Here is a 27,569-nt window from a genome sequence, read left to right as displayed (position 1 = left end):
ACCTCAGGGACTAGGCTTCGAGAGAGACGTCCTACCAAACGCACATGCAGCTATAGTAGGGGAGTATAAAGTGAAGGTCAGTGGGAGAAAGCAAAGCATCTATGGAAACGTGCCTTGGAACAAGACTGAGTTAACCCGGATAAGGAACTTCACTCAGCTTTTATTAGTGTATCCAAATTGGGTCAGTTTTACAGTGCCCAGAACTTGATCCGAGGGACCTGCTGTAGGGGTGAATCCTACCTTTAACTTTTCATCGTTCATCTGAGGTATTCTAGCCATGGATTCAACTAGCAGATCAATCGAGTTAGACTCAGTTTTTACGAGGCAGCTCAATTTAGGCTAAAACTTAACCAACAAGATTTACTCAACCGAAATCAGCCCATCATGAGTTTAATTCAGATTAACTCGAATAAATCTGACTCGATTTGTCCCTAGTGACCGAGCCTGAATCAAACCACTCGAGTTAGACACCAATGCAACGAAGAGGTTAGACCAAACCTCACCACTTCAACTTGGTAAATCACTGCAAATAGAAAATGGAGTGGCAAATCAATCGTACTGTCCCATCAGTGATTGCCACATAAAAATCACTAGTTTAATCTTAACGTGAGATATCCAACTAATCAGGCTAGATTGTCAAAATCTAACTACTAAAATAAATGAAGACTGCCCAGGTGCCAGACACAACAGAGACGGACAAGGCATCAGGAAGATAACCTTGGTTGTCCTTATATCAACCTGGAAACGAATGTAGCTTCTTGTCTGGAGAAATGGATTGGTTACATAAAGGCCCTTAGGTTTTGCTACTTGGATTATCTTAATCCCCATCACTGAATATCATAATCCAACAGGCAGGAGCTGACAAAACCAAAGAAGTTAAATAGTTCGATTCAACAAACTGGTAACTGTATCATGTATAAAACTAAAGAAAAATGACAGAAGGAAAGAGGAAAAGTGGAGAGCTAATTGAGGAGAAAAACACAGGGAAATCTCGTCCTACGCAACTGGATAATCTATCCAATGACCTCAAAAAATACATTGGATAAATGGGTCTGTCACTAGAAAAAAGGTGGATTCGGATGTACACCGTGGATGTAGTTGGAGATGTGGGAAAAACTATATCATCCCAACTAGATCAAGAGTAATACTAGATATAGCTGCAACAAAGTCTGAAACCAAAACTGTACAGAAGCAAATATGGACACGGCTGCTGAAGGATTAGCTGGAGTCCTACTTGCGACTGCTGGAGAAATTGCATGACCCCCAGGAGAATTCTGTTGCTCGCTCGTAGGCAGCGGATTCTCAGGCCTATCATGTGTGGGGGGTGTCAGGGGTACTCTGGAACTACCACTGGAATCATGACCTACAAACCCACAGCAAAGATGGCAGTCGTTAAGAGACACATTTAGTTGTCAGCAATTATTATTAGTGGGAAACAGAAAGAGCACACTTACAATTTGAACGTGACCAGCCCAGTTTCAAGTTCTCTCGGTCAAAGACCATACGATAGCCCAACATAAAGTCTTCTGCATTAGGAAATTTCAAAGTACCACGGATTAGGGAAACAACAAGTGTAATATATGGAATGTTTACTTGATTCAATGAGGGTAAGTGAACTCACGCCCAATGGTACCAATATCATCTTCAGTTGGTTGAAAACCTAAACACAACACATCTGACTGCCCCTTCAGAATCAAGAATATGAGCACATAAACATGTCAATAACCAACGGCAGGAACATCAAAACTATAGTCTCGGTTAAATATTAGAGAAAATGGGAGGAGGCTTCACTGAGCTTCATGTGTCATTAGCACTTTCCAAAACCATTTAAATATTCTGGAGTCTTGCTAAGAAGATTTGCATAAGCTGTAGAAAATACTTTCCCAAGCTGTGACTCATCTCACTTATCAATACATCCCTATTTCTAAAACTCAAAAGATGCTTTTGAACTTATGCACAGTAGCTTGGAAAGATTATGGAACAAAAATAATAGAACGCAGTTAAGATGCCACAACTGAGATTGGCACTAGAAACAATTTGAACTCCTGAGGAACAATCTACACCATAAAACAATCTGAAGTGGAAATATCTGCACGTTTCTTAATAGAACCAAAATCCTGAAAATCCAAAATACACAATATCTTTGATGTATATGTATGGCTAGCATCATCTGGTTATGAATGGTTGTGATACAGAAATAATCATGATATGGCTGCTCCTTTTGCAGGTTAGAGAAAGCTAATAAGCTTAATACCATGACAACCATCTGTACCTCAATCAAATACAACGGCAAGAAAGGGTTTTGGACAATAAAGCTGTTGTTCCCCACAAACGATAGACTCAAGGTAGGAACTTGAGCCAAATCCAGTGAACTGTTTCCAGGCGTGACAACTATCAGTAGAAGGAAAAGGAATGGATAAAAAATTTTAGGATTAAAGAAAAAGACATAGGCAATACCTGATATTATAACAGAAGTCCCATGTTGAATCTTCATAGCTTATCTTCGAAGTATTCATTTGCTTGTCAAACTAACATTTAAAACAAGCTCCTTAAAATCAATGACCATCATAATAATGGAGATTGCTTTTTAAGATCATGTAGGTCACTAGATGATTACCTCCTTAGTTACTTTGTCATAAACATCATTGGGTAGATGGGTGAATGAGGAACCACTATCAACCAGCACTCTGGAGTTCTTTTGCTTCTGACATACAGATCCAATACAAACATTCTCTAGTCCAACAATATATGTGAGGCTGCACCAAGCCCACAATTGTTATAAAGATTTCAAAATTATCTTGAATTATTTCCCCACCAACAAATACTCCTGAATTGAAAAATCAAACATTGAAAGCTTACTATTTTCCTTCCACAGTCAAGAATGGTGTAGACTGTTGTTTAGATAAGCCTTGATCCCCAAAGACAATCCTTCCAGATGCATCTTCTTTGAAGCACAATGAGAAAGAATCTCGAACAAGTCCTGCCTTTGCAAGGAAACTTGGAACAGAAATGTCTCCAAAACCCAGACCAAGCAGACCATCAGGTGCACTTCCACTTAGATAACCACCAGTTTGCTTCTGTCCACAGCTGCACTCAAGAGCATAAATGACCCGTTGATGGATAAAATCATTAAACCAATACATTGACCACCGGATAAAACAATAAGATCTAATAGAGTATACCCTATAATAACTGGAGTCTTCACTATAGAGGCAGATGATTGGACACTACTGGAAGCTAAATGTAGTACATCCTCAACCAATAATCCAGATGTTGAAGTATTCTGAGTGGCATAATCTATACGGTAAGGGCAAGGCTGCTTTGAACTTTTGCAGTTTGGCCCCAACTCACACAGCTGGTGGCTGCAGGAAAGTTGCTTGCTAGTGCTTGATTTGGATGGGCTATACACACCAAGATCTCTATCCTGCAGAATTAGATGCTCCGTATACGAGGGAGCACCTGCCAATCAATCATTGGAAATAAGCGCTAAACCTGTTAACAAGTCTTAGCAGTACCAGCTCACAACTGGACAAGTCCATAGAGACAAATAAATGTGCAGAAATCCATTTCAAAGTGTGTCAAGCAACAATGTAGGAGAAAAAGATGTAGGCTGACATAGAAGAGCAGTACCATATTGTAATAGCGATCAGACAATGGAGCACATTCCTCACAATCACATGGAACCCAGGACAGATCACTTCCAGTATCCAATGCAACAAAAAATGAAACATTTGGAGTTCCTATATCAACCCAAGTGTAATGCAACCTGTTAAATTGCAAATCAAGGAACCTCAGATAATCAGCAAAGCACACACAGTTTTCTACATTTTTTTGTGAAGACATAGAAGATATACCAGTAAAAATCTATCATAACATTGCAGACAACTTCAAATGTAAGGTAGTAATAATTAAGAATATAATGCAAACTCATAATTACCATCACAGACTGGTCAATCAAGTTCCTAGAAACACATAAGAAAGCCATTCCTCCTCACTAAGCCATGTTGATTTTAAATGCAACCGATATTATTAAAGAGTATGACAGGAAAGGACAGCAGAAAATGAGATGTTTACAACATATTCCATTGCAATAACATACTAAGAAAAAATAACAACTGATGTGGGAAAATGACTGTACAGTATGAATCAACACCACATAATGTAGTGGTGAGGCATAATGTAGCATATCATCACCAGCACATATGAATCAACACTCACAAGCTCCCACCACTGATCTCTGACAGGATAAGGATCAGTACAGTATAAGATTTTTCTTTTTATCTGAAAATGACTGTACAAGTTTTTTCATTCTAAAGGTCACAAACCCAGTGTTTGCAGGAAAAAAAATCACAGAAACAGACAATCCTCAGTACTAATTGTAATGATTATGGTACTGACAACCTATCAAGTGAGAAGTAACCCAGAAAGCGTACATCATATAGATGCTAGACAGAAAAACTAGCCAAACAAACTGACTTAAGTTTGTTAACATTCCCTTTCTGTTAATAGATAATTTCTCGAAAGGATTGAAGCCACTTTTAGTGAAGCTCAATGGAGTGTTAACCAGGAATGCAGAAAGACTGAATCATAATGAGAATCCATTAATATATAACTAACTTCAGTAGAGTTAATTACCAGTTGGAATAAACTTCAGAATTGGCCAAGTATGATTCGGATGCTTGAAACACAAGCTAATGCTTTTCAGTATTGCATCATCACTAATTACAACATCATGGTGCAAACTGCAATTTTGATTTCTAGAAACAGAATAAACTTGTTTCTAGCATAAACTTATTTAGGCCTTTTCAAATTCAACAAACTTTTAACTTTGGTGTCTGAGCAGGCAAATTTTTTTTTTTTAAAAAAAAGAAAGCATATGCTGACGCAGTGGACAGACAGACCATATATCAGTGGCATCAAACAGGGTAAATACGCTCCCTCAGGTTTGCCCATGGCGACTGATCATGCATGCCCAACACAAACATTTTGAAAGACAGCACTCCATTCCGCTTACACACCTTATGGAGAACCAGAATTATCCCAACACAAAAACATAAAATTTTAACATGAAAATGCTCGAAGTAAGGTTCCAAAGGTTCTCGATTGTCATTAGGGAGCATGCCGAAGCGAACAACACCATCCATTGAATCACTCCAAACCGGTAGAGCAGTCTGCCCACCAATGCTGAATGGGAATTGCCATCAACACACCAAAATCTTCCTTGACACATTTCATCGTTGCTCGCAGATGGACGTATCATGCACATTGACAAAAAGAGTACCAGAAATGTTCAAAAACCTCAAATCCAACATGCCTATAATTCAAAGTCAACAGTTAAACCACAAACAGGCGGAACTAACGACATTCAGGAGCGAGCATGCACATTTAGCCAATTCCCACCAAAGGAAAGAAGGAAAGAGCAGAAGAAGCCAGAACACATATCGATCCAAATGTAGCTGACCAAAGATAGAAAACTACCATCCCATGTCATTCCCGGGGAAAAAAGTCTCGCTTCCTTCAGAAGGAAATAAAGACGGATACCGAGCTTGAAGCTTCATACTCTGCCGCTGCAAATCCCCCCTAAGAAGCATCCTGTAATACTCCACAGTCCTAAGCCTAGGCCAATGGACAGAAACCTCATCATGCCTCACCTTCGCTTCGTCGGAGAACCGATGAATCAGGTTAGAAGAAATTTTGAGAGAGTGCGATACATCGACCAGGAAACACATAACTATAACCGAAACGAGATGAGCAGTCGCCATCTCAGCTCGAATACTATGAATCTAGGTCTTCAAGAGCGGAAACGCCAGAAATAAGATGATAATGGTACACCGATCTTGAACTCCCGAGCCTCGTATAAGAGTGAATCAGCAAGCATTCAGTAAGAACTTAGTGAAACACGAAGGTGAAGACAGAGAAATCTAGGGCCTCTATTGAGCTTGGCAACGAGATCTAGGGTTTTTGGCGCTCGGTTTCAGCTGAAACAGCGTTCTCCGAGGTGATTCACTCGTCCTGAGTGCAAAAAGAGCAAAAAGGGACAGCAGAAAAGCAGAGATAAAGAGAATTTTGATGATTTTCGAAGTTCTCTTCCGAGGTAAGGCTGTCGTGGGATGCTAACGTGCACACTGCGCAACTCATTTCGGCATGTGTAACCTGGAGTATCGAGTCAAGCCAAACTCGAACTTATATACGTTCAGACTTGGATTGAGCTGAATACTTTGAACTTGAACTTAACTCAATGTTTCACCGTTTCATGGTAACTGCAGAGCAGATCGAGTTCAACCTTCAACCTAAAATTGGAATTAAACCTAACTCTATCTTTCACCATTTCATGGTAAATACGAAGTAGCTCAAACTCGAGCTCAACCTGGAGCCTAAAATTGGAATCAAGTTTAACTCAATATTTCACCATTTCGTGGTAAATACAGAGCAGTTCAAACTCAAGTTTAACCTTAAGCCTAAGATTGGAATTGAGCTTGACTCCTTGCTTCACCATTTTGAGGTAAATATGGAGCAACTCGAGTTCAGTTGAGCCTCGAGTCTAAAATTTGAATTAAACCTAATTCAATGTTTCACTATTTTGCTCCAGTTCAAGTTTAGCTTCAAGTCTAAAATTAGAATTGAGCTTAACTCCATATTTCATCATTTTCTTCGAACCTAAAATTGGAATCGAGTCTAACTCAATGTTTCGCCATTTCCATCGAGCTTAAAGCTCAGTTTGGAACCTCACCATTTCGTCGTAAATGCAGAGCCCATCGTCCATTAGCTCACAAAGAGCAGTGATATGTGACAGCATCAGGTAGGATCCCGGAACAGGCCAGCTTTTCAAATTCATTACGAGAACGAATATGTTTCATGTACCGAAAAATCCCAAGTACTATCAGATTTTTTTTTTCCTATTGGTTGGTATATTGACTTATGAAATAGGACCTTAAAATTATTCAATGCGTAATTTGACCATCTTATTTGACCAATGTGGGACCGAGCTTTTATTGAACAGTGATTGGCCAAAATAAAACGGGTTTCCGTAACAGACAGCGTAAAGGTTTACCGCCCAAAAAAATCCACGATCCAGCCCAGCTCTCTTTCCTTTTTTTCCCCGTAATATTCTGTTAAACGAAGGGTAGTTTCATCAGACTCAGAAACTACGAGAAAAGCGCATCTGTTGTCCATGATTTCAGAATTTGGCGGGAATTTACGAGAATGATATTTCGTAACATTTTTCCCGATATGCCCTAATTAGAATGATCAACATTACGAAAAACCCACCTACCCAGATCTTAGCCGTAGATCGTCCATACGACGAAGGGCGTTAATCCGTAAATTAACCGCCCTTGCTCGGCCAGTCGAAGCTTTTCGTTCTCGTATACCCGGGAGACAAACAGAGGGAAAACTTGAAAGCTAGCTTCTCGTCTAAGCGATAGAGGGAGACCGCGGGCGATCTTCATGTCCGGCGAAAGAAGAATTTCATCTCTTGCAGATCGTCGTCGAAGTCCCGTGAGGAAGATCGTTGGAGAAGAACGGAGGTTTGGTATTGTGGATTAGGAAGACTGGTATTCAGAGGTGATTATGAGTTCTCGCTCCCTTTCTATTTGTCATCTACAAATCTTTTTGAATGTTGTGACTGAGGTTTAGAGTTGTCGATGCGCATCCTTCTTGTTCTCACTTCTGATTTCTTGAATGGATTGCTTAAACGAATTGAACTTGAATTTGGATCTGAATTGAGCGGCTATGATCTGGACGCTTGCTTTCAAGAAAATACATTACCATCCGATCAAGATTTCCATTGCTGTGCATCTTCTCGTCTTCTAATAGACATTAAACACGCGGGTGTACGGCCAGGGAGTTCAACGTCGTATTGGTGATGTACTACCTCAATAACAGCAACGGCTCGGACCGAACGATCGGAAGCAGCAGCAGTAGCAGCGGCGGCAACAGTAACAGCCCTAAGTGTAGGTCACCGAACAGTTTATTCATCACCAGACGCCGGTACCCCCTTCCCTCGGCGAGTGCCTTCCTCACTCCCGCGTTCAATGCGTGCGTGAAGTCTCCCCCCTCCTTGGACATTCTCGGCGTGGACCAGGCACACCTCCGCTTCTCTCACGACAGGTTCGCCTCCGCCGCGGAATCTGGACCTATACGCGACTTCCGTCGCGTTCCGTCGCTGGCTTCCATTTCCTCGCCGCTTTCGCCGATCGAAAACCGTGTCACTCCTCCGTCAAGATCGCCACCGATGTACAAGTTATCGGTGGAGACGTCCGAAGAGGACGTCCTTGTAATGGACGGAATTCTGGTGGACGGGCCGATAGGTGCCGCTCGCTCGCGGCCATCACCGTCGGAATTAAGCAGTTTCTCCCTCAAAAACCACACTTCTTACAAGACAGAGGTCTGTCGCTCGTGGGAGGACTTAGGCACGTGCCCCTATGATTCAAAATGCCTGGTACCCCTCTCCTCTCGTTTCCCAAATCGTACTTTATACTGTTCACACAAATATTGAATTGCTAATTCTGTTGGATGTCGATTCTCAGTTTGCACACGGAAAAGAGGAACTGCGATCGACACGTCAGAATAAGTTCAAGGCGGAGGTAAAGGAAAATAGGATCGCAGTCACAGGATTTTGATTCTTACATTGCGGTTTTCGGATATTTGATTGCCTGTACTCTTTTTGTACTATCAGTTAGATCGTTAATCTGCATATCTGATTGCCGTTCATGGTGCATACCATAATAGGAGTCTGCCAAATTGGACAGTCGCAGCTTACCATCAGTAGGCCTTCGCAATGCAAACGCCTCGTCCGAGACCACCTCAATGCCATCTCAGAGTTTGGTAAGCCTTCAAATCTCCACACGAGTAGACAGACTAAAAGGTTTCACTATCCTTTTTGTTTTCTTCTGACTTCTGAGCCGTGTGAATCATTAATGATGAAATGGTCAGTTCAACTCGTTAATGATGGAGCGCGCTCTCTGGCCATGTAAATGGAATCAATGGCCCCATATAGATGAAGGGATTGGTAGTGTAATAAAAGATTAAGAGATTGGTGGTGTAAATCTTCGTTGCTCGGGTCGTATACTCATGTGTGATCAACACCTTTTCTTTTTTCAGACTTTGAGGCTGCTGAAAAAATCTGATGAAGCAAAGAAGAGACGAAGCACCCCAGTCATCAAATCGGACGAAAATCAACTGAACAAATTGATAGAGAAGGTAGAAAGCCGCACTGCAGCTCAGCACTTTGTGCAGAAGCTGGACCCTGAGGAGATTGCCTTGTCAGTGGACCACCCATTTGTTGAAGAACTGTTTAAACTCTATGGCCCCTCTCGCCGACGACGATTGCCCGTCTTTGAGGAGATCTGCCCAGAGTAAAGGAGAAATATCTTTGGAGGTAATATTTGAAATTGAACAGCTGATCTAGATTTCGAGTTCCAACCATCAAATGCAAGAAAAAGGAGAAGTTCCTTTCTTCCACCAAGTACCAAAGCTTCTGTCGATTTCTTGATTTCAGTCAATTAGAATAGAGGTGAGAAGAAAAACGGATCTTTCACTAATTTTTCCACATTGTCAACCTTTCTTGTCGAGAGGACAGATCTTTCACATGAAGACATCCTATACGTCCAGGTATGATTCGTAACCGAATTAAAGCCCTGTTTCTGCCTTGATCTGTTGCGATTCTTACTTAATTTACCTTCAATTTGCGTTACTGGACTGTTGGGAATCTCGGATATCAGACTATAGTTAGAGCAGAAGGTCCAAACCTTTATAATGCTCCTTAGATTATCCATATGAATCTTTATGTGGACGACCTTGGAAACCAAGTTCCCATTGGCTGAACTTCCTGGGGTCATCAGAAATTTTCCAATTTTTTGGCCCGATATGGCTGAGAAGTCATCTTTATCGGTTGATACGTATCAGATTTTTAGTTACGTGATACTTAGATGCCCACCATTGTCATCCTCGAGAAACCTACTTGGATTGGGTCAGTTGGGTCGGTCCAATAAATTCTTTACCCGGTTGGAATTGGAACCGGAAGGGGAAAGACCCAGAAGCGTAATACGAAACATCACATGATGGAAACGGTGCAATAGCGGGAGGAAATCATGGCCTTCTGACACGTTTTGAAAAGTGATGCCCAAGATCCATGTGCTCCCTGTCCCAGCTTTTTCAAAAGAGTTAAGTCACCAGCGGCCCCACTTTCTTGTCTAGCCAGTAAAACAAAGCCACGTTCTTACCACGTGGCATGTTTTCCGTTCTCTTTTGACTCCGTTTTTTCTTTCTTCACTGTGGGGCGCGTCAGCGTAACAGCGAGACCTTTTTGGACGAGGCGCGTCAGTGTCCCGTCAGAATTCGTTGTTGACCCGATTGACACAGCGTACGCGCTACGTGTTACATACGAGAGTTCATACGAGATGAATATCACTTTCTCGTGACATTTTGCTCCTGTGATTCGTGGTGTTTGCATGTCGGGAGAGGAGATGACATGGGTCGGGTTGGGTTGATTTGGGTGGATATTTGAAAACCTGAAGCCGTCCTGTGAAATTAATGTAAAAAAAATGTCTTCAAATTCTCAAATTTTTCCTTAAAATCTTTGATTCATCTTCGTGTTTGCTCATGGTTTATTCTTTTATGTAACTGAGAAATTTTTAAATAACATTAATAATATATTTAATATATTTAAAAGATAAATATATCATAAATTTACACAAACTATAAAACTTTCATATATTATTAAATAACAAACCTAAGAACTCCGAAGAATCATTTAAACGGTCCAAAGACGCGATATCTCGAGAACAGATAAAAAATGTTAAAAAAACCATGCGCGCAGGCAGCCGTGGGCAGATTTCACCGCATGCATGGAGGTGACGTATCAATTGTCGGATTTACTTTTCACTAATTTAGTAACAAATTTAGAAACCACGACGCATCGCAGTGGCCATGTCCGATGTTGCTTCGAGAGGAGATTCGAAGCCGCGATCTGTGGCTTTTTCCTTTTGTTTTCAACTTAACCACTCTTGTCAACTGTCCCCACGTGAAAAAAAGTAACATTATTTTTGCTGTCTCTGATTTTTGTCTTGAACAAATGCTGTTCGAAGTTACTTAAATACCCTTCTGTCAAATTCTAATTGCTCTCTGATTTTTATCTTTGTTGTGTCTTTTTTTGTCACTTAAGTGGAATATGTATTTTGACCATGCTTTGTAATATCAATGTTCTTGAAAAAATAGTTAATTGAAGTTACATAAATACCCTTAAACTCTAAGCTCTCTTTGTATCTTTGTTGTGATCACCCTAATGGAAGATTTTTTTTCATTTAATACATATAAATAAATGATATCAATGATATTATATAAATGTAACATACTTTACAATATCAATGATATTATATAAATGTAACATATTTGGGTATGTGATACTAGTACTTAGTACAGTAAATCTCGAAATCTTGACTAATTTTAAGCAATCATAAGTGGACACCTACTAAAAAATATAATATATTTTTTAAAATATTTTATTAAATTTAACTTAAATTTTGAAAATCGGAGTGATTTAATATTTTTAAGAAAATATGAATGTTGTTAAATATTGAATAATTATGAATAAAATTTTTAGGGTCTTCACTGGGGGGAGAAAGTGGGCGGATCGATAAGATAGAGGTAAAAAAGAAGACTATGAAGATATGGTAGATATGAAGGGATGATTGATTGAAGATAAATGAAGACAAGAACAAAATGATGTTATAAATATTTTGAAGTCAATTTTAACCAGTTGTGTCAACTTTGGAGAAAGAACCCATCATCATTGTTGCCTAATCAAGAGATTAAATTACCAACAAATAATAATGACATCTTTCCTAATTCATTGGTTGGAGGTCTTTGTTAGTTGAATGACCCCAACAACAAACCCAATTTTGGGTCAATTCGATGGTTAGGATCCTTTTTTATGATGTGGGGCCATATAAAGAATAATCCAAATCTAGAATAGTATTGTGAAAAGGACTCTTTCGTGATCTATAAGGGCAGTTTAGTCAATTCTTCGAAACGTGATTCCAATAAATGTAATTAAAAAGGGGAGGTATTTAATTTTCAGTTTTATTAATGCAAATTACAGGATTTGGCGGGACGTCCTTTTTTTTAATCCTCTCTCGAAGAAAAACGATTTTTATTTCCTCTCCGATCCGCTGTCTCATGGAGAAATTTCCAGTTTTGCCGCTTACTTGCGCTAAAATCCTCTGTACAGCCCTCGCAGTCGCTTCTCCCTACGCTGCCGAAACTTCTGTTCTAAGCTTCTGTGATTTTCCTTGTTTTGTAAGCATTATCGGATGTTAAATTAGGTAGGGCGATGTAGATGCTCGCGCTTTCCTGTTTTTTTTTCTCATGTTTTCCGCTTTCTCCACGATGGACATTGACTTCTTTTTCGAATCTGGTGCTTGAATCTAAGAACATTTTGGAAATTTTTTTGTCTGGTCGAGCATTTTTACTTGTTTGAAAGGTGTTTTTTTGAAGTAAATCTAAGGTTGCTTTAGCAAATGAGAACGTCGAACGCTGGTCGGGTTGAGTTGTTGATGCTGGGTGCGTGTGGTTGGGGTCTGGTTTCAACTTGCTTCTTACTGTGTGTGAAGCTCTGGAGTGGCTGCTGGCTGAGTTTTAGGTTCGAGTGAGACGGATCTTGTGATATATTCCCGGATTTCTTCTCGTAATGAATAATGTAGTCGGAAAGCGTTGTTATTCGAGGAGCAGAGATTGTTCGGAAATGTTTTCGGGTTTGATCTGTTAATTTGGCTGAATCTCATGTCTGGCTATTTGAAATTTACCACGGATTCAGTCGGGAGGATCTTGTGTGAAGTATATTACTTTCTCTGTTGAATTTTTTCTGTTGGAGAAAGAAAGAAATTGCGCTTTATCTTTTCTGAAATTTGAGATCTGTAATTTGATTTATTTTCTGCACTTTTTTAGGAACTTAGGCATTTAAATTTGGCATATTTAAAGAATGCACTATGTTCTGAAACTTTGATTTCGAAATATTATTCTTTTACATAATTTTTTTTATTATTTCTGCGGCTCATTTTGGATCAAATTCAGGGTAAAACTTTGATACTGGAATTTGGTTGTTGAGTACCTAAAGAGATATACTGCTAATTCGCTTTTAGTTTAGAGTATGAACATTGACCTGCTTCATAAAAGAATTGAACAGTTTCAGATGTCCTCGCTGAATTTTGCATGTGCTTCCATTCCTTGATCCTTTTCGGCTCCTTTCTTTGTTTCTCTCACTTAAAAAAAAAATCCATAAAGAAGCTTACGTTTAGCTTGACTACTTTAAGATTAGTTTATTTTGTAGAAAAATAAGCTTAAACATACATCACATCGTCGCAGGATTGAGCTTGAGGAAACTATGAGACTATAGGTTTTTGTGTTTCCGCATTGTTATGTGCAGAAGGAGCTGCCAATTTCAACCCAAACTTGAAGCACATTATGTGTTTTGCTGCTGTCAGGATTGTCCTTGGATTTGCTAGCTGTATATCTTGGAAACTTTTGTAGTTTGTTTTGGATACAAGTCATGTGTCCAATTCAAGTTGTGTGTCCAAATGCATCTCTCTTAAGAAAGGTCCAATATTTCCATCATTTTTTGTTGTTATGGTGCTATATGTTGTTTATTTCAGGTTAAAGTATTATACATTATTATTAGGTAGGATGCTCTTTGATTTTTTGCATTTGCCAATTCACTGAAGGAATTGCCTTATACTGTTCAGCATTGTAATATCTCTGTGTGAGTAAGCTGCAACTTCTGTTGGTTCGTGTCATCTCATATGTTTATAGAATAGTTTTTTTTTTTTTTGATTCAATGTTGCAGGGAAAGCTGATATTTTCCTGGTTATGATTGGCTGATTTGACATAATGTCGAGAATTACTAAGTTCAAGCCTGAAAAGACAAAAGTAAAAGTGGTTTTCCGTCTACAATTTCATGCTACACAGGTAAGGTTTTGTTAAATATGACATAGTTAGAGCTAAGTTTCTTTCCTTGTGGGAATGTGGCTTTTCTTTTGCTCTTGAAATGGCCGTGTGGATCTTATTGTTATCCTTTGTGTTGAGGTTGAATTCATTGTTCTAGTTTTCATCTGATACTGTTTCAAGTTGCTTGAGCCGGGGTAACACAGATTTGTGGAGTGGAATTGACCTATCATTGTGAAGCTCGTTGTCTTTGAAAAGGACTAAGTACCCTAATAGCTGGCACTATGATCTGAAACATTTTTTTCTTGTACATGTATCTTTATAATTGTCATACTGATTTAGTTAAAAGATAAAACATACAAAAGGAAGAGACCTTGAGGCTGGGGAAGGTCCTATATTGGAACTAACATGATGCTAAAGGATTCTAATGATTTAATGGACATTCCTAATATGCTTTCATTTTTTGTTGCCCATGATTATAGTTTTATTGTGTGTATTTGATATTTGAGCTCCTTAATTTTTTTCATTTGTTCATTTGTCAGATTCCACAACCAGGGTGGGACAAATTGTTTGTGTCATTTGTTCCTGTTGATACTGGTAAGGCAACAGCAAAAACAACCAAAACCAGTGTGAGGAATGGGAACTGCAAATGGTCGGATCCTATCTATGAGACTGCAAGACTACTCCAAGATGCTAAAACTAAAAATTTTGAGGAGAAGCTCTATAAACTTGTGGTGGAAATGGTATCTCTTATATCTTCCTTTCCTCATGAAAGATTATTGGTGGTTGTTCGTTAACATATTATTTATATTTTTTTTCTTTGACCACTTAAATATGTTTCTTTTTCCTGTTTGTTATCGTGTTTAGTTAATTTTTAATTAGATTATGTTTTGTCGACATTTAGAAGGGATATTTTCTGTTTTGTCAGGGATCATCTCGTTCTAGCATCCTTGGTGAAGCTACCATAAATCTTGCCGACTTTGCAGATGCATCAAAACCTTTATCTGCAGCATTCCCTCTTCAGGGGAGCACTTTGGCACCTGTTTTACATGTGAGAATAGTTTCTATATTGGATCAGTTTCCTTTTTGCATTGTTCATGGGATTTCCTTTTCATGCCTTTGTAACCAGCTCTTCTAGTTTCCACTGGCTACTTTTTTTTTTTCTTCTTTTTCTTCCAAACTACTTGTTGCACTTGCAACTTCTTCAATTATGGTCATAAGAAAATCAGGCCTGTAGGAGATCTGGAATGAATGAAACTTCCTATCTTTCACTACTAATTGAGTCTGCTTATGTTCAACATCAATCAGTTCATGCTTCAAACTCATGTGTTTGGTTTGGAATACTTTTTGTGTCATGTAAAAGGTATAAAATGCACTTGGTAATGCTGTGGTTGTTTCTCTGTATGGCAGGTTACAGTTCAGCTTCTCACGTCTAAAACTGGCTTCAGGTGCTGCTCCAGTGATCCTACGAATTTGTGTTGACTTCATTTCTATGATATATATAGTTAGAGACATTTACTATGGTTATTAATTCATCTAAATGAAGCATGTTTTCCGATAGCTCAGTGATTTGATGTGGAGGGAAGTTTTGTTGCATCAATCATTGGGTTTTTCCAATCACCTTCTTGTGGCTTCAGACTAGATTTTCTTGAGGTTTTGAGTTTTAAATTATTTTCGAAATTAATAGGTGATCTAACTTCTCAATGGATTACTGACAGAGAGTTTGAGCAACAACGAGAAGTCAGGGAGAGGAGATTTCGGACGCCCACTGGTTCAAGTGTTCATGATGAATCTGCTGAAAAAGTATCATCTTCTGCAGAGGCGGTAAATGATCAGATTGACAAGGTTTAGAATGGTCATTTCCTGCTAGAGTTTATACTCTGACATCGACATTTAACAAACAACGAGAAGCACATTTAGGAACTCACTGGAAATGGAATAAATCAAATTACTATCATGCATAGATCCATATATGAACACATATGTGTACACATGTGCACACACCCACACACACAAACATATATACACTTTAGTTGATGATTTAAATAATTAATTAGTAAAATTCATTTTCACAATAAACTGAAGTTTTAGTATATTTGACTGAAGTTTAACAAAACTTAGTTGGAAAGATACTTTAAAATTTTCATGTTAACCTTTTATTCGTGGCAGTATATAAATTTATGTTTTTTTAAAGACCATGAGAAGATAAAACTCATTAAGAGATCTCGGCAACAAGTGTTTTGTTGAAAAACAAGTATAGGGGCAATTTGGTCATTTAACTTTATCTGTATTTATATTTCTTGATGTAATCTTGTTCTGTATGTCCAGTTATGTCTATGGTCTAAGTCTCATGGAAAGAAGACATGTAGAATGGGAGATTTAAGGGGATTAAGGTTCAACATTATAAATAGAGGTTGGGTGACGTCCACATCCCCCAACACAGCTCATTCCCTTGAGCTTTCTCGTTTCCACCTTCTCTCCCTCTTATTCTCTCTCTTCAATCCTCTTTTTCCTTACTTTTTTTTCATGTTCCTTAAGACATCCCTAACTAAGGAATCCAGCAATTTCATTAGCACATCTAGGAACAAAAGACCATGATAGAGCCAAGGATTTACAAATATGCTAATTAATTTGAGTAAATGTTTCCTGTAACTTTTGGAAATGTATGCATAATCTATTTTTACTTGCATAGGAAAAAGGTTTTTGGAATTGTTCTGCAATGTTTGCATGAAGTTTCCAAAAGATTTACTGTAAAATTTAGGAAAATTTCCAAAAGATTTGAACAATTTAGGAAAAATTTCATTTGGTTTGCAAAATGAATATTCGTGAAAATATTTTGCCTACCCTGAGAAAGATTTCTAGTTGCCATGGATGTCTTCTTGCTTCTTGCCCTTTCATAGGTTTTTTGAGGGGAAGCAAGTCCCTTTTAATTTACTTGCTCTATTGTTACCAGAAATAAATATTGAATAATACTACATTATGTTGCTACAACCTGATGTCTGTGATTCTGGTCTCTATCAAGGCTACATGCTGCATGCATGTTCATTTATACCTTCCTCTATTATGATCTACTCAACTAAAGGCATAGTCTTTTCTTATTTTCCATTACCATGACATAGTGAAACTGTCTGTGAAAATAACTTGTAAAATTTACTTTCAGGTCATGTTTTGATTCATCTAACATGTTAGTGGTGAAAATTCCCCTGAAACGAAATTCATTAAATTCTTCTGCTCTTACTTTTTTTTTTTTTTCCAAATTCATTCCAATTCGTTTTGTTTCATATTTAATCTTTTCAGGGACGTTGTTTGATGCTTGCTTTCACTTTTAAAGCAGGTAAATTCAAGAGTGAGATTCAAATCAGACTCTGTGGAGCTTCCTTCACTTGATGGAATGTTAAATGAGGATTGCACAGACTCAGGTGTTGGAATTGATGGTTCTTCTCAAACTTCAGAAAGTCTGTATGCTGAAAAGCTTGATATTTCCAGCACTCATGAAGTTGATAGCCTCAAGAGCACAACGTCAGGTGATCTTGTTGGATTTTCTCCAAGTCAAGGCCCTCAGCCTGAGAAAGGGGATCTATGTGAATCTCGACTCATGGCACAAGGAAGCAGTGACTGGGTTCATGGGTGGAGTTCAGATTATTCCATGGATTGTGACCTTTCAGCTGCTTACGAGGAAAACAGTAGATTGAGAGTAAACCTCGAGATTGCTGAAGCATCTATTCAAGAACTTAAACTAGAAGTTAGCTCTTTGCAATGTCTATCAGATCAGCTAGGCACTGAAGCACAAAGGTTTTCCATGCAGATTGCATCTGAGATTGCTTCTGGACAAGATCTGGCCAGAGAAGTTTTGATACTGAAATCAGAATGTACAAAACTTAAAGATGATTATAGACAACATATACGTTCTGAAGAGTTACTTCCAAAACTTGGGCGGGAGGGTTTTCATGCACATGAATATCATCTAGATGGTAGTCCTATGATGAGAGAGAAAATTACTGAACTCTTTAATGAGTTAGAAAAATCCAAAGCTGAGTGTGAAGGCACTGTTAGTAAAATGAACCAGATGGAAATATATTATGAATCACTTATTCAGGAGCTGGAGGTAGGTCAGAAACAAATGATAGATGAGTTGCAGAACCTCAGGAATGAGCATTCAACTTGCCTTTACACAATTCCCACTTTTGAAACTCAGATGGAAAAACTGCATTTAGACATGAATGAACAGTTCTTAAGGTTTTCCAAAGAGAAGCAAGACTTAGATGCTCTAAACAAGGAGCTTGAGAAGAGGGCCATGTCATCAGAAGCAGCCCTGCGAAGGCTGAGATGGAACTACTCTCTCACAACAGACCATCTCCAGAAGGATCTTGAGTTGCTCTCTTCCCAGGTTCTGTCCATGTTTGAGACACATGAAAACCTTGCTAGGCAAGCCTTCTCAGAAGCCTCCCAACTATGCCTTCAGGAGTACTTACAAGAGGATAAAGAGAGGGAAAACCTGACAGAACAATTTGGAGCTAAGGTTGGTGGAATTCAATCGGAAATTGAACTGAGCAGGAAAAATGTGCTAGAATTGTCATCAAATATTGATGGTGCATTGACCTATCCAAAGGACATTCTCAAGTCTAGACTGCATTATCAAGAGTTAGAAGTGACTGAACCAAAAGACAAACTTTTGAATGAAGAGCTTGTTAAAAAGCTAATTGAAAGATCTTTTTCATCACACGAAGAACTCTTGGTGGAGCAGGACACTGAACTGTCTGGGGTGTATCTACAAAATGTACATTTGGGAGTGTATTCAGATATTTTAGAGGAGACTTTGCATGAAACCAGTGGTAAGATTAAACTTCTGAATCAAAAGACAGATAGCCTTGATTGGCAGTTAAAGCATGAAGATGAGTCCAGAGGATTGCTGACTCTTAAACTGCAGTCTGCATTGCATGAGATTGAGGTATTGAGGGACTCTGAGATTAAGTGCATATCCAGATGCAATGATTTGAAGTCAGAAAATCGTGTTCTGGAAGCAGAGTTACAAAGTACCTCAGCTGAGAACTCTCACCTCACTCAGAAACTTGCTGAATGTGAAGGAGTTATCTCAGAATGTAGAAGTTACAGAAGCAAGTATCAGGTCTGCACTGATGAAAAAAATAAGCTTGAAAAGATGTTGCAACAAAGCAGCTTAGAGAGAAGTAGTCTTCAGAATGAGTTGACCACTGTGTATGGAGAACTGAAGAAGTTGAAAGCTAAATTTGATGAGCAGTCATCTGTGAAGGATTATTTGGAGAAAACACTTGATTTTCTTGAAGATAAATTGGGAGCTCTGATGTCCAGAATGGTTTCCAATATTGAACAAATTGACCCGCCATTATTGGCCAATAATTATTCTCAGATGGAAATGCAAAGTATGAACCTCATAACCATCACCAAACACTTGGACGAGGTGCAGCTTAGAGCTTTTGAACACATACTTCAAGTCAATAATGAAAAGAAGGATATAGAAGAACAAAGAGACATTGCATGTGGATCTCTAAGCAGTATGGAATCCCAGTTGCGGCTCTTGAAGGGAAAGTTTGAGTCTGAAATAGAAGATTTACAGAGGAACCTTGATGCGACGAATTTAAATTCAGAAAAGCTTCAGCTAGAACTCCAAGCCATCGAGGATGAGCTTAGGACAAGCACTGATGCAGAAGCAAGACATGTGGAGGAAAACAGGGAGTTGATACTGAAACTAGCGGAATTGGAAACCAACCTGCAGCTTCTCACAAATGAAAAAGAGAACCTAAATAAAAAAATATGGTCTCTTGAAAGAACCAATGTGAACATTACAGAAAAGCTTGAGAATAGTATGGAAATTGAAGCGAGTCATGTTGTGAAGAATAGAGAACTTTCCCTAAAATTAGCTGAGTTGGAAACTAAGTTGCATGTTCTGGCGTATGAAAACAGTGATCTTGCACAAAGGATGCAGGCTTTTGAAGCTGTCAAAGAGGAACTTGAAAAGACTAAATTGGCTTTCACTCATTGTGCAGAAGAAAGTAAAACCTTAATAGAATCTCTACAGGTAGGTAATGAGGAATCTGTTCAATTAATTAATGATCTTACTGGCTTGAAAGAAAAATTGAGATGTACTCAGGATGAATTACAGGCAGAGAAGGGCTACAAAGATTCATTGGAAGCTAGGGTTAGAGATCTTACTTTACAATTGAACAAAAATCATGAAGAACTGCTGGCTTTGGAATATCAGAAAGCTGAATTCATCCATCTTGAGCAACATGTTTCAGGTCTAGAATCAGAAAATACAAAACTGAAGGATAGTTTGCTAAAGTGCGAGGGTTCTCAAGTGAAGGCTGTTGAAGAAGTGTCATTTCTTCAACACCACGTTTCTGATCTAGAAAGCAGTCTGCAATCCATGCATGAATGCTTGTTAGCTGCTGATATTGAAGTTGTTTTCACAAAAAATCAGTTCCAGGCTGGAATGCAACAGCTTCATAACCAACTCAGGTCCTTGGAGAGGTGCAATCAGGAGCTTCATCGAAAGCATCTAGATGTAGTTGCAGCTCTGAACACGTGCATGGGTAGTGAGGCACAATATAAAGAAGAAAATGAAAGACTTTTAGTGGTTGTTGAATCATTGAAATCAGAGCTAGATGTGCTTGCTATTGAGAGAAGCAAACAGGATCTTGAAGATAACAGAACTCCACCTGCTTTGGTGGAAGAATATGATCCAAATGCAAATGAAAGGCGGGATCACGAGGTTGAATGCCTGAAAAACTTGCTGATGGCTTTGGAAAAAGAGATTGATGACATGAGGTCCTCAAAGGATGAACTAGAAATCACAATCACGGTGCTTCATTCCAAATTGGACGATCAACAGGCCCAGATTACCTTGCAGCAGCAATATTCAGATGAGATGAAAGAGTTACGAAAAGAGTATAATGAGATAGCTAACAGGCTGTCTGAACAGATATTGAAGACTGAAGAATTCAAAAACCTTTCTCTTCATTTAAGGGAACTAAAAGACAAAGCTGAGGCTGAATGTTTACAAGCACGTGAGAAGAGAGAGAGTGAAGGACCACTGGCTTCTGCCCAGGAGTCCCTGCGAATTGCTTTCATTAGGGAGCAGTGTGAGAGTAAGTTGCAGGAGATCAGAAGTCAGCTTTCTGCCTCGAAAAAACATGGAGAGGAGATGCTTTTGAGACTGCAAGGTGCTCTTGATGAGATTGAGAGTCAGAAAAAGTGTGAGGCTTCTCTTGTAAAAAGAAATGAAGACCTTTCTGTGAAAATATTGGAATTGGAGAATGAGCTCCAGATGGTACTTGCTGAGAAGCGAGAGAAGGTAAATGCTTATGATAGAGTGAAGGCAGAATTAGAATGTTCTATGATAAGTCTTGAGTGTTGTAAAGAGGAAAGTGTAAAGCTTGAAACTTCTTTGCATGAATGCGTCGAAGAAAGGACCAAAATTTCTGCTGAACTGGACTTAATCAGAGGAGCAATAGAAAGTTCCTCATCCCAAGGAAGTATTCAAGATTTAGGTGATAGTGAACCTGGCCCTTCCAAATCCGTTGTGCCACAGTCAAGTGCAGTGGATCCACAGCAAGAATCTGTAACTGAGGAAAATATACTCTCAACTCTGCAAATCATACAACAAAACTCAAGGGTAATTAAACTCTCCTTGAAACTTTTCATTCTTTGCCGATATTCATCTTAAAACTTAAAAAACTCTTCTTGAAGCTTTTCATTGTGAGCATTGTTGGTCTCAAACATTTCAAATATCTTTGGAACTTTGAGAAAGTTTCTTTCCTGGAGGAATAAGTGCCCCATAACTTGAGGAAGAACCGGTACTCCTATGCAATGATATAGTGTCTCAGTACAGGCTCATCATACTGTTTTTGCCAATGCCAGCTTTTAGACTAATGCTGCTCTAGTGGTAGAACAACTCTCTATCTCATCATGCTATGATGAAAGTCCTATCATTCCCACCACTAAAAGAGGACTTGTTTCCTCACTGAGTGAGGCCATTGTACTGTGGTTAATGCAACAAATGAGGCGTCAATAGCACGTTTTTGTTTCTTGTAAGAAGTTAAAAACCAAATGGGAAAGATGGATGTGGGCATACAAATTGCCTATTTCACCCCTGCATAGGTTAGACACATCTGTAATTGGAGCGATGAAACAGTGCCCTTGATGAATCGTGCTATTGATATGTGAATAGAATTGCACATGCAAGCCTGAGCAGGGCTATAAACAGTTTTGTATTCTAGTAGTCAATTTTGCAGCCTTGTTGAACAGGATGGTGTTGGACCAAATAGTGCTCTCGACATCACTCGGCAAATGCACAAAGATCAGGGAACCTTGCAAAAAGACTTAAAGCTGATACCTGCTATGAATGACAACCATGAAGAGCAAAACTTGAAGCATAGCATTGATCGCATGCATAAAGAGGTACTCCAGCGGCCTCATGTACTTAAAACATATTTATGTCTGTCTTAGATTTACATTTCTTATTTTTTTCTCTAGTGAGCTTTTTCGTCTTTTAAGTCTGTTTGCATTGTATACAATCTTTGCTTTTGTTCCATCTCATGGTAGATTATTTTTTTGTTTCTGCCTTTAAGCTATCGCAAATATGTCTTGCAGTTGGAAAGGTTGAAAGATGAGATCTCAGATTCCCTTCTCTCACCAGACGAGCATCGTATGGATTCAGACATGCATGGTTTGCAGAGAGAATCGCTGCAACTTCACTTGGTATTCGAAAACATCTTCTTTTTGAAAAGATATTTCCCCTTCCTTGTGTTGTTAAATCACAATCATTAAATTAGTTAATAACTTCTCAAAAATGGTGTCCAAAACAGGCAAACGAACGTTTGGGGACCATATTTCCTTTGTTTAAGGAATTTTCAGGTAGTGGAAATGCTTTAGAAAGGGTACTTGCTCTAGAAATCGAACTAGCAGAAGCATTACAGTCCAAGAAGAAGTCAAGCATCCATTTCCAAAGGTATAATATGATTGAAATGTTTGAACTTAGAAACCAGTAAAAATAATCTGGAACTCGCAATCACTAGACATTTGTCTTTTTGCTTGTCTTCCAGTTCATTCCTCAAACAGCACAATGATGATCAAGCAGTATTCCAGAGCTTCAGAGACATAAACGAACTGATCAAAGATATGCTAGAACTAAAAAGGAGGAATGGAGCAGTAGAATCCGAACTGAAGGAAATGCACGACCGCTATTCCCAACTAAGTCTGCAGTTTGCCGAGGTCGAAGGAGAGAGACAGAAACTTGTTATGACACTGAAGAACATTAGATTGCTAAAGAAATCGTAGACTCATCCATCTTCAGCAAAGTTCTTGACAGACCTCCATATCCCAATTTCCATGTCCAAGTTTTTTCTCACTTTTTGGGCAAAAGGAGAGAATGGGTGGAGCCATCTCTGTATCCAGCCTTGATGCACATTGAGAACTTGTAAATACGAGCACATCCAAGTATATTTGTGCATTGAAGCTGAGGTGCATCTAGTTAGGGTGTCTGTAAATAATAAAGGCTCTCTGCATTATTATGTCGATAGCCTACCTATGTAGCATGAGTTCTGCACCAAACACTTATATCATCATCAGATTGGAACATCATAAATTTGTATCTACCCATGTTTATCTCTGTATAGTAAATCATATTCTTTGAAGAACTGCATAAATGTGTTTTACTTGGAGCTGCTGCTATTAATCCTTATTTGCTTTGGAAATCTCAACCCATTCATTCCTTTCCCAAATCCTCTCTATTCAGTGTGTGAAATACAACACTGATTATCGAGTTTCATCATGGAGCTTCTTCTCTTGGAGGCCGTGCTTCCAATTTCAATAAAGAAGGGTTTCTATACCTGTTACAAACTGAATTCCAGAGTTTCAGTCTTTACAGTCCACGGTTCATATTTCCATTTCTCATGATATCTCCTCAAGAAATGAAACTCCAGGGCGTAAATCTTATGCAAAATCATCAAAAAACATAATCCAAAAGTATAAACTAAAAGTGGTGACAGCAAGAATCACAAAAGAAGATTGTATTGCTTCGCAGCTCCTGACAGGGATTATTACATCGTTGAGCAAAGCCCACAATTTGTCTCACACCCATTGCTCATTTACAAAATAACAGTACCAACCAATTCAAAGCACCTTTTTTTTTCCTCTTTTGGTATAACAAACTTCTGATTGAATCAAAGACAAGAAAGTTGACATCCAGGAGCCCATGCCAAATCTGCTAAAAGATTTGTGATCATACTCTCCATAGATTCAAATTTGAAACTGGATATGTTTTAAACCCATTGGACTTCCGATCTTCCATTGTTATGTGGTGTCAAAGGATTGTGCATCCACATCGTTGCTGTCGTGGGGAGTCACTATGCAGCTTCTCTGAAACAACGGCACAAGATATGAGCAAAATGCACAGGGAAAGTAAAATTGTCAGGAAAAGCTTACTCTATAATCTACGGCAAAATAATTCTCTCTTACTGATATTGTTGTAAGATTAGGTTAACGAGTTTGACATGAAAATCTTCGATGATAAAAAACCCTGAATGTAATATGAATAGTCAAATTACCATTCTTTTTATCCGATAATGGAGGCTTAACTACAACATGCATAGTTGTAACTCCGCCCGGCATCTCTCCAACTTGTACCCTTGACTCTGCTAGGGTCTTGCTGTTCTCCAGTATTTTTCCCGCATTAATGAGCTTCACGTCGTTTATTGTTTTAGGAGCATTTCCCTTGTCTATCAAAGGACAATGTAGAAAACTAAAATTAATATAAATTCCAAAACCCACAAAAAGTTTACCAGACAGACAACAACAGAGATCAAGAACCTAATTGATCTAACACAAATTTGAAACAATGTACACTTTTTTAGATGGACAATCTTTTTTTTTTTTTTTTTTTTGTTGGATAGTAGAACAGAAAATAATATATGTGCTAAAATAAGATAAATGAGATCCCCAAAATCATTGTACCCTAGGCAATAAAGTTCTACTAGACCAAAATCATTTGTAATGCAAGCTATACATAATCCAAACAATTATCAATACTCAGTATCTAGAAATATTTGTACTACATGTGGCAAAAGAAATACATTTTCTGCAAAAATTTGCAGTGAAGTTTGGCCATTCAAATTTTCAATCAGTGAAGTTCGTTCTCTTCCCCTGCATCCAAATCAAAGATTAAGTTTCGGGCTCTTATACAAGAGGGTACAACTTTATGCTTTCCATGAAGAACACAGGTATGTGATCCATTGTACTCGCCAAAGAGAAAATGTGAGACGAAAAGAAGAAGAATAATTAGGAAAAAGATTCAAAGAAGCTTCTCTTGAATGTGGATATTTCTTTAGTGGGTTTTTGTATATTTCCTGAGGTGCTAGTACTAGTAGAAACAAAGAAGACATGTTACTTGGATTGCAGAGGAATGAAGTTCACTAAGGATGTAATTTATCTGTATAGGTTCTAAAAATGGGTAAACATGTGTTGATAGAATTCTACCATAACAAAATCATCAAAAAGACAAATCCAAGCTAACAGCAGGTTATAAAATAAAAAACCTAACATTCAATATGTTGCCACAAGCCACAGTAATAACTTTGATGAAAGACAATAAACTTTTTCTGCAGTTGCTGATGAATGCATCTCCTGTGAACCTTGGAATTGAAAGTAAGTACAATGGCAGCTCTAAAATCATCAGGAAACCAATAAGCTTTAATAAAACATGAAAAGATCCATAAATATCAATTAGAGATGCAAATTCTGACAACCCAACAAAAATGACACCAGTCTTTCCAGTACCTTGCGGCCATCGGGCAAGTATGATCTCTTTCAGAGATCCTATCGTGGTTGAAGGATTATACTTGTTTGGACCGATGTCGGTACCATCAAAAAGCCTGAATTTGATCTCTATTAATTCCTCTCCTGCCATTAGACAATCTCAGAAAATAAAGTCCACATCAAACGCTCATTGATCCTCCTTCACGACGGAACCGAGTTCTACACCGGTCACCTCCTTCTAACTAGAGCGCATCAAACAATTCTTTCCTCTTAATAGATCCATCCTCCCATCAAAAGTCAAGAAGAGCATAGATCAAATCTCATAGCCTTGTAGATCCCAAAATTACTCAAAGATACAAAAGTATTCGTCAAAACAGCTTAGATAAAATCTCATAGCCTTGTAGATCCCAGAATTACTCAAAGATGTAACAAGGTACTCGTCAAAACAGGCCCCCTTCAAATCGGGTCAGATAGTCTCAAAACTTAGCTCACCATATGCCCACAATTTCTCAAGCGGCAAGATTGACACCTCTGCTGATTTACGAGCCCCTGCAAAGAATTGCCAATCTTTCTCACTGTATTTTCATTCAAGAACCCAACAAAGGATTTCGATCAATTCCCAGATACGAATCCACGAAATCTAGATAAAATCCCAGCTCGTATTAATCTTCTACCAGAAAGAAAAACGACGAAGAACCCACACGAGATCACTAAGCAGCATCAGAGAATGGCGGTTCACATCCAAAACGGCTCTTTTCCGCTCCAAAAAAGCCAAAAAAAAATCGAGTAACGATCTGTGAAACTGGAGCGAAATTGGAGGGCCATCCAAGATTGATTGCTGCAATCTGTAGTCAGAAGTCTTAACGTGCGCACTCTCTCCTATAATTGCCATGAGAAAAACCCAAATGGCAACTCACCAACTCAGATTTTGACTCGATCTTTTTCTCTTCGAATTAAAAATCAGGGAGAAAGAAAATGATTGATAAATTACTTTTTAATATTAAAAACTCCCCATTTCTACCATATTTACACAACCACCACTATTTGCAATAATTTTTAACTCCAAAATCGTCTCCAAATCCTATTTACACAAGGGCCCCCACCTTTCCAAGGTATACATGGCTCCCACAAATAAAGGGTATTATAGTAATTTACATGACAGTAGTGGGCCCAAATTCCCAAGTAGATGGATTCCACAGAATAAAGGGTATTGTGGAAATTTCCACGTCACTAATGGGCCCATCTTTTCTTCTGTTTTGTAAGGCAGGAAGTGGGCCCTTGAGAGAGCCAAAAGAGCAAGGAAGTGTATATGAAGTGTTAATTCTTAGGGTTGTTCACATTATAAAATCATATAAAAATGACAATAATTGATGTAAATTATGTTTACTTCTCTAAAAAATATAATAATTAAATTTAAATTCAACATTTTTTATTACATATATCAAAATAAGGAAATAAAGAGTGTGACCATTTTAAAGAGTAAAAAATAAAACTAGAGTGTCAATAGGTGTGAACAAATTTAAATAAAAGAACAGTTTTTTACATGAAGTATGATGCTAATTTGAAGCTTAATTATATGATTCATGAGCATATAATGTGGAAATTATTATCTTGATGTTTTTGCCTCAAACATGGCAACACAAAAAATTTCAAATAGCCCACTTACATTCTATCATAATCTTCAAGTTTATGCAAGTCTTCAAACTCCATTCTTTAAGAAAACCATCAAGAGTGGTCCCTTTGCTTACCCAAAACCTAAAAAGTGGTCCTGTTTCCTGAGCAGTTGAGGACAGATCCATTCTAACCAATAATTGAAGGAGGAAAACAAAGTAACAGTTGGC

General features: G+C 38.4%; 4 protein-coding genes across 8 annotated transcripts; 2 read left to right on the top strand and 2 right to left on the bottom strand.

The window, feature by feature from the left end:
- Positions 1-946: 946 nt before the first annotated feature.
- Positions 947-6,135, bottom strand: LOC137936335 (aspartic proteinase-like protein 1). Its single transcript, XM_068780927.1, has 10 exons — positions 5,479-6,135; positions 3,631-3,766; positions 3,183-3,424; positions 2,860-3,087; positions 2,618-2,756; positions 2,458-2,528; positions 2,273-2,372; positions 1,622-1,685; positions 1,455-1,526; positions 947-1,363 (listed from the first exon to the last, which is right to left on the bottom strand). The coding sequence occupies exons 1-10, from the start codon at positions 5,760-5,762 to the stop codon at positions 1,131-1,133; spliced, it is 1,569 nt and encodes a 522-aa protein (XP_068637028.1). The 5' UTR covers positions 5,763-6,135; the 3' UTR covers positions 947-1,130.
- Positions 6,136-7,851: 1,716 nt separating this feature from the next.
- LOC137937865 (uncharacterized) lies at positions 7,852-9,595 on the top strand. Its single transcript, XM_068783051.1, has 4 exons — positions 7,852-8,440; positions 8,529-8,585; positions 8,731-8,826; positions 9,103-9,595. Exons 1-4 carry the CDS (start codon positions 7,865-7,867, stop codon positions 9,358-9,360), a joined length of 987 nt encoding a protein of 328 aa, XP_068639152.1. The 5' UTR covers positions 7,852-7,864; the 3' UTR covers positions 9,361-9,595.
- A 2,579-nt stretch (positions 9,596-12,174) lies between these two features.
- Positions 12,175-23,611, top strand: LOC137935937 (uncharacterized). Of its 5 annotated transcripts, none has more exons than XM_068780368.1 (11): positions 12,175-12,323; positions 13,841-13,962; positions 14,481-14,681; positions 14,867-14,989; positions 15,349-15,386; positions 15,657-15,783; positions 17,273-21,589; positions 22,222-22,374; positions 22,567-22,674; positions 22,782-22,924; positions 23,019-23,611. In XM_068780368.1, exons 2-11 carry the CDS (start codon positions 13,885-13,887, stop codon positions 23,251-23,253), a joined length of 5,523 nt encoding a protein of 1,840 aa, XP_068636469.1. In that variant the 5' UTR covers positions 12,175-12,323; positions 13,841-13,884; the 3' UTR covers positions 23,254-23,611. The 5 variants fall into 5 exon arrangements, with proteins under 5 accessions (XP_068636469.1, XP_068636471.1, XP_068636470.1 ...); XM_068780370.1 differs by having other exon boundaries at positions 12,175-12,834; positions 15,657-15,762; XM_068780369.1 differs by having other exon boundaries at positions 12,175-12,834; positions 15,657-15,762; positions 17,270-21,589.
- A 330-nt stretch (positions 23,612-23,941) lies between these two features.
- Positions 23,942-26,580, bottom strand: LOC137936537 (membrane-anchored ubiquitin-fold protein 3-like). The gene is made up of 3 exons (XM_068781270.1): positions 25,750-26,580; positions 24,522-24,692; positions 23,942-24,333 (listed from the first exon to the last, which is right to left on the bottom strand). The coding sequence occupies exons 1-3, from the start codon at positions 25,877-25,879 to the stop codon at positions 24,278-24,280; spliced, it is 357 nt and encodes a 118-aa protein (XP_068637371.1). The 5' UTR covers positions 25,880-26,580; the 3' UTR covers positions 23,942-24,277.
- Between the last annotated feature and the right edge of the window lie 989 nt (positions 26,581-27,569).

Source organism: Aristolochia californica, unplaced genomic scaffold (genome assembly GCF_029961685.1).
Source record: "Aristolochia californica isolate CCGP_79_NKW_82.1479 unplaced genomic scaffold, dmAriCali1.0.hap1 SCAF_7, whole genome shotgun sequence".
Taxonomy (NCBI): Eukaryota; Viridiplantae; Streptophyta; class Magnoliopsida; order Piperales; family Aristolochiaceae; genus Aristolochia; species Aristolochia californica.
This window is presented reverse-complemented; position numbering and strand designations above follow the sequence as displayed.

Coding starts and splice junctions, on each gene's coding strand:
- LOC137936335 (XM_068780927.1), bottom strand. CDS start 5,762: ATGGCGACTGCTCATCTCGTTTCGGTTATAGTTATGTGTTTCCTGGTC. Junction 1,686..2,272: donor TGCCGTTGTATTTGATTGAG/GTACAGATGGTT, acceptor TTGATTCTGAAG/GGGCAGTCAGATGTGTTGTG. Junction 1,364..1,454: donor GGGCTGGTCACGTTCAAATT/GTAAGTGTGCTC, acceptor GTGGGTTTGTAG/GTCATGATTCCAGTGGTAGT.
- LOC137937865 (XM_068783051.1), top strand. CDS start 7,865: ATGTACTACCTCAATAACAGCAACGGCTCGGACCGAACGATCGGAAGC. Junction 8,586..8,730: donor AGAATAAGTTCAAGGCGGAG/GTAAAGGAAAAT, acceptor ATACCATAATAG/GAGTCTGCCAAATTGGACAG. Junction 8,827..9,102: donor CAATGCCATCTCAGAGTTTG/GTAAGCCTTCAA, acceptor TTCTTTTTTCAG/ACTTTGAGGCTGCTGAAAAA.
- LOC137935937 (XM_068780368.1), top strand. CDS start 13,885: ATGTCGAGAATTACTAAGTTCAAGCCTGAAAAGACAAAAGTAAAAGTG. Junction 21,590..22,221: donor TCATACAACAAAACTCAAGG/GTAATTAAACTC, acceptor CTTGTTGAACAG/GATGGTGTTGGACCAAATAG. Junction 22,925..23,018: donor TCAAGCATCCATTTCCAAAG/GTATAATATGAT, acceptor CTTGTCTTCCAG/TTCATTCCTCAAACAGCACA.
- LOC137936537 (XM_068781270.1), bottom strand. CDS start 25,879: ATGGCAGGAGAGGAATTAATAGAGATCAAATTCAGGCTTTTTGATGGT. Junction 24,693..25,749: donor ACTTGCCCGATGGCCGCAAG/GTACTGGAAAGA, acceptor GTCCTTTGATAG/ACAAGGGAAATGCTCCTAAA. Junction 24,334..24,521: donor ATTATCGGATAAAAAGAATG/GTAATTTGACTA, acceptor CCGTTGTTTCAG/AGAAGCTGCATAGTGACTCC.